The following is a 5,848-nucleotide window of genomic DNA, read 5'->3' on the forward strand; positions in this document are numbered from 1 at the left end:
TTCATACTTCAGACTTTCCATACCCTCACCATAGTCCTCATGGGAGTAGTGATCTGTGTGGTGGATCTAGGCCCTCTGTATACTATATTGCTTAGCTCAGAATAAGAACCCAATATAGCAGCCTCAAGATTAACCAAAGGGTTAGAATGGTCTTGTCTGAACCACCACCGCACAGATACAAGGACCGCAGCCCAGTAATATTTCTTAAAGCCAGGGAGGGCGAGGCCTCCCCCTGATAATCCAAGCTGAAGTGTAGACCTTGCTACCCTCGGTACCGACCCTTTCCATATAAATGACCATTTGTTCTAATTTGGTGAAGAAGCAATTGGGTATGTTAATAGGGGTATAACTAAAAATTTTGAGAAATTTGGGGAGGAAGGACATTTTGACTAAGTTAGCTCGGCCTATTGGGGTGAGTGGTAAGTTCTTCCAGATAGAAGCCTTCTGTACTAACTTTTTAAGGACCGGATATACATTGGAATCCAGGAAATTAGATAGGTCTCTATGGATCTGGATTCCTAAATATTTAAAATTATCTACCCACTGAAGCAGGGCCGGGAGATTCGGGGGGGGGGGGGGGGGGTATGCCCTGGTTTAGAGGGAGGAGCTATTCTAGCTAATTCTAATACCTGAGAATTTGCCAAATAAATCTATTAAATCCAGGGCCACTGATAAGGAGTGGTGGGGATCTTTAAGGTAGAGAAGAGTATCATTAGCATACATAGATACTTTCTCGACAATGGGATGCACTGATATGCCAGCTATCTGCCTTGATGACCATAAGAGGATAGGCAGGGGCTCAATGGCGAGCGCAAACAGGGCCGGGGAGAGGGGGCACCCCTGCCTGGTGCCTCGATGGAGCGGGAATTAAGCAGAAAGCATGCCATTAGACTGAACTCTGGCTGTCGGGTCCGAATATAGCATTGGAAGCCAGGATATAAAGGTTGGACCCAGGCCAAATCTCTGGAGAACGTTCCACAGGTATTCCCACTCCACTGAGTCAAAGGCGGCGAAGAAGAATGCCGGGCTCCTCCCCTAGTAAAAGAGCTAGCAGAAGATAGCGGAGGAGTCCGGCGAGAAGACCCCCGAAGATGGAAGACCCCCGGAGCTGTGCAATAAACTATTTTAACCCTTGTGTGTTGTTTTTTTTTTTACTTTTGTTCACATGTGAATGGGTAGGGGTACATTGTACCCCATACTCATTCACATAGGGTGGGGGGCCGGGATCTGGGGGCCCCCTTATTAAAGGGGGCTCCCGGATTCCGATAAGCCCCCCGCCCACAGACCCCGACAACCAACGGCCAGGGTTGTCGGGAAGAGGCCCTTGTCCTCATCAACATGGGGACAAGGTGCTTTGGGGTGGGGGGCCGCGCGCCCCCCCTTCCCCAAGGCACCCCCCTTGTTGAGGGCACGCGGCCTGGTATGGCTCAGGAGGGGGGGGGCGCTCGCTTGTCCCCACCCCCTTTCCTGGCTGGCCGGGCTGCGTGCTCGGATAGGGGTCTGGTATGGATTTTGGGGGGGACCCCACGCCAGTTTTTTCGGTGAAGGGGATTCCCGGCCAGTGATGTTTCTTTTCCTTTACTGATGCGAGCCAGCTCGGCGCTGGCTCCCGCGACGGAGCACGTAGGGTGTCAATCTCGCCGCTAGCAGCGAGATTGACACAATATCGGCTGCACCTACTGTAACAAGCTTCTGAAACACCATATTTCGTGTTATTTCCAGTACAACTGGTTTCCTCTCCACTCCTGATCCGGGGCTGGCAATTCTTAACCTATGCGTCGAAAAGTACCCACCTAATTTTAGAGTTGTAGTATCTCACATTCTCCTGGTGGCTAGAACACTGAGGCCGCGTACACACGCGGGGACTGTTCGCCCAAATTTGTCCGCTGAACAGTGTTTCGGCGGACAGTCCGCTCGTGTGTAGGCTTGTTCGGCAAACTAAGTTCCGCGCATGCTCAGAAAGGATTTACACGCCGAAAGTTATAATGCAGTGTATAGGACGTCGTATTTTTCGTCCCGTCGTACGTGCCGTTCACGTCATCGCGCACGGTTTCAGCAAACTGTTCGTCCGTCGTGTGTAGCAATGTCCGTCCATGCTAATTTTGAGCGGACTGTTTGCCGAAACTGTTTGATGGACAAAGTTGGGCGAACAGTCCCTGCGTGTGTACGCGGCCTGATAGCTAGGTTTTGGAAAAATAATCAAGCACCTAATGCCTCAGAGGTACGGTCGACCACTCATCTACACTACGCGTGCAAATCAATCCTAGCTCTTAGGCTTCGAACAAAAATAAAGTTTGATAACAATTGGCAAATATGGGAAATATGGCATAAAAGAACTCAAGTCATGTAAATCCTTGACTTGGAACCTATCTACTCCTAGTGGAAAGTAGGGATCGCACAGGACCATTCTCATTCATACCCATTCTCATTTTTGGACATAAGACGGACCAGTCCTTGAAAGTTATTTGTTACTTGTTATGTTTTAGTTTAGCTTAAAATATGTTCTACCTAAAAATATTCTATGCAACTCCCAATTATTTTCTTGTTCCTCCCCCCGCCTACTTGTTATGCTAACACCTACACCTGGAATATGCGAGTAGCGAGGGGGGAGGCTCTGTCGAATTCCTGCCCCCAACCTCTTCGGTGTGGTGGGTTGGGTAGGATTCGGAGGTTGAAGGGAAGGGGATGGCAGTGTATTGTGATCGCTATCTTACTTGCATATTGATATGTAGCCTAATGTACAACCCTGACATGTATAACGCATAAGCCTGTTCTTAGGAGTAGGCTGCTCGTGTCACTCTTTGCTCCTGGTTCCCCTCTTTATCTCTGGTATTGTACAATTACTGTGGGGATGTGGAGATTATATTGTGATTATATTGTGATTGTATTGTGATTATATTGTGAAAATCTCTTAATAAAAACTATTTACAAAAAAAAAAAATCCCAGAGGTGATCAAATACTACCAAAAGAAAGCTCTATTTTTGGTTAAAAAAAAAGACGCACATTTTGTTTGGGTACAGCATTGCATGACCGTGCCATTGCCAGTTAAAGTAGCACAGTACCAAATTGTAAAAAGTGCTCTGGTCATTAAGGGGGTAAAACCTTCCGGGGTTGAATTGGTTAAGCTCCTTTTAGGTTCTCTTGAGTTAATTTTTTTTCTTTAAAGTTTATTAAAATAACCTACTAATTAACATTGGTTTTGAACACTTTGGTCACATATATTTTTTTACAATGTTTTTGATATCTTTATTCCTCAAACTGTATATAAAAGGATTTACAAAGGGGGTAAAAACTGTGTATAACAATGACATTATATTTTTGAGCATTCGTGATTGCCCTTCTTTTGGAATCATATATGCAGCAATTAGGGTTCCATAAAATAGAAAAACAACTGTAAGATGGGAGCTACAAGTAGAAAAGGATTTTAGTCTTCCCAAAAAGGAGGATATCTTTACCAGAGTTAAAACAATATAAGTATATGAAACCACTATCAAAAGGAAGGGTAATATTAGCACAGGAAAGCACAACACGGTTACTTCTATTTGAAATCTGGATGTATCTGAACAAGAAAGTTCCACAAGAGGATTTAAATCACAATATAAATAGTCAATAACATTTGGTCCACAGAATTCTAGTTGACTTAAGCCAAGTGTGGGAATGAATGCCACAGAACAACTCAACAGCCAGGATGCAAGAACTAGTTGAATGCAAAGTGATTGTTTCATAATGGAGGCATAATGCAGAGGAGAGCAGATGGCCAGATAGCGGTCATAGGACATCACTGTCAGAAGGAAACATTCAAATGTTTCTGTTGAACCAAAGACATAATACTGAGTGATGCAAGAAGAAAATGATATGGGGGTCCACTCATGTAGAATAATATTTAACATGTTAGGAGAAATATCTGTGGTCATCATGATGTCAGATATAGAGAGTTGGGAGATAAAAAAGTACATGGGAGTATGAAGGGTCTTACTGTAATATACCAACATGATGATCAAAGAGTTTCCGCATATTGTCCCAATGTATATAATAAGGACCAAGGTGAAGAGCAGAAGATTATATACGGCCATGCTGTTGAATCCCAAAAAGAAGAATGTGGTGGCATTACCTTCATGTGTGGTCTGTTACATGAAAGAAGGAAATATAAGCAAAACAGTTATACATTTTTGCAGAAAAATGAAAGTATACAGTATGTTCAATTTCCAAATTAAATAATAATTTATACGCCAAGCCTATGTTTACTTTGAATACGCAACCACTTTCAAAGTAAATAAAAACAAAACAAAACATGGATTTATCCTATTTTATTACTTAATATTTCCTTTGCTTAGTCAACAGTCTTTATTCTTTTAGCACCTCAACTCCTTGCTATTTATTTAATAAATATGGCATGCATATTTAGGAGAGAGGTTTGAAACACTACATAGTTCCCCCTGAGTGCCTGGCCTACATGGCACAACTGGTAAAATTGTATGGGACCTGGCATACCCACTGCTGAAGAAAGGTTACCACATATAACTGGATAACTTCTACACCAGCCTGCCCCTTTTCAAACACCTATACCTTGCAGAAATCCTGGCCTGTGGAACCTCCAGAAAGAATAAGAAGGGCTTCCCACAAGGGTTAGTAAATAAGAAAGTGTGAAGGGGAGAAAGAGCAACTTTAAGATGCAACGAAGTTCTGGCCTTGAGGTGGAAGGATCTCAGGAATGTGTGCATGATGTCCACCATCAATGATGACACTACAGTTGAAGTTCAGAGAAGACGAGGTCCCATTGTAAAGCCAGAGAGGTTTGAAACACTACATAGTTCCTTACATCTAGAACACATGTAAAGTGGGCAAAATGAAAAATTACATAAACACAATATACATTTTATATATATATATATATATATATATATATATATATATATATATATATATATAGTTGCACTAGTTGCACATCTATATTTGCACTCATCTAACTAAGCTATAGAAATATTCTCCAAAATGAAAAAAATTGTACTTGCTCTGTTTACTAATGATCTCTGATTGTAATCCATATGTAGTTTTTTAGCTTGAATTTAAGTAATTCTGTGTAACATTGAAAAATGCAAACATGTCATAAATAAAAAATAAAAAAAGAAAGAAAGAAACAGCAAGGAAAAAAAATATTTTATACTGTATATCTATCGGAAGTTTAAAACATATGATGTGTATCGGTAGATGAGCATAGCTGACTAGGTAAGAAACCTATTGCACACAGATATTTATATATTTCTTGGCAGATTAAAAATTCCAGAGAGAGTAACTCAGATCTCTTTGGGTATGCACTGTATGTATTTTTTTTAATACTATAATAAATAATTGAAACAACAATGTACAATTTTTAAAGGAAATCTGAGCTGAAATACATAAGTACCCTTCCATTGTCTATTTGTCCATCTGAAATTTTAGTTCCCTGGCTGTAATGGTGATCCACTAGATTTAACCTCTTGCCCACTAGGCACATAAAGCCCTTCCTAACCAGACCAATTTTCAAAATTCGGTGCTCTCACAATTTGAATGACAATTACTCAGTCATGCAACACTGTAGCCATATGACATTTTGTGTACTTTTTTCACACAAATAGAGCTTTTTTTGGTGGTATTTAACCTGTTGCTGCCCGCCCACTGTCATATAACGGCGGAGCGGTGCAGCTCTTGTTTTGGGCCACCTTCATATGAAGGTGGCTGATAAACACAGGGTATGCGTGCGATCGTGGGCACGCAGCCCTGCTCTGTCGGTGGCGGCATGTGCCGGCGACACATTGCATCACCAACAGGGGTGAACAGCCATTGGGCATGGCTATGCACCACGCGATC

General features: G+C 42.2%; 1 protein-coding gene across 1 annotated transcript; it reads right to left on the reverse strand.

Annotated features, from left to right (window-relative positions):
• Positions 1–3,137: 3,137 nt before the first annotated feature.
• LOC143962410 (olfactory receptor 1468-like) lies at positions 3,138–4,074 on the reverse strand. Its single transcript, XM_077471692.1, has one exon. It carries the CDS (start codon positions 4,072–4,074, stop codon positions 3,214–3,216), a length of 861 nt encoding a protein of 286 aa, XP_077327818.1. The 3' UTR covers positions 3,138–3,213.
• Between the last annotated feature and the right edge of the window lie 1,774 nt (positions 4,075–5,848).

This window comes from Lithobates pipiens, unplaced genomic scaffold, assembly GCF_037356315.1.
Source record: "Lithobates pipiens isolate NorthernLeopardFrog02 unplaced genomic scaffold, aLitPip1_a1.2 Scaffold_8, whole genome shotgun sequence".
NCBI classification, from domain to species: Eukaryota; Metazoa; Chordata; class Amphibia; order Anura; family Ranidae; genus Lithobates; species Lithobates pipiens.

What these genes read in the sequence shown, in the direction of transcription:
- LOC143962410 (XM_077471692.1), bottom strand. Translation starts at nt 4,074, where the DNA reads ATGGCCGTATATAATCTTCTGCTCTTCACCTTGGTCCTTATTATATAC.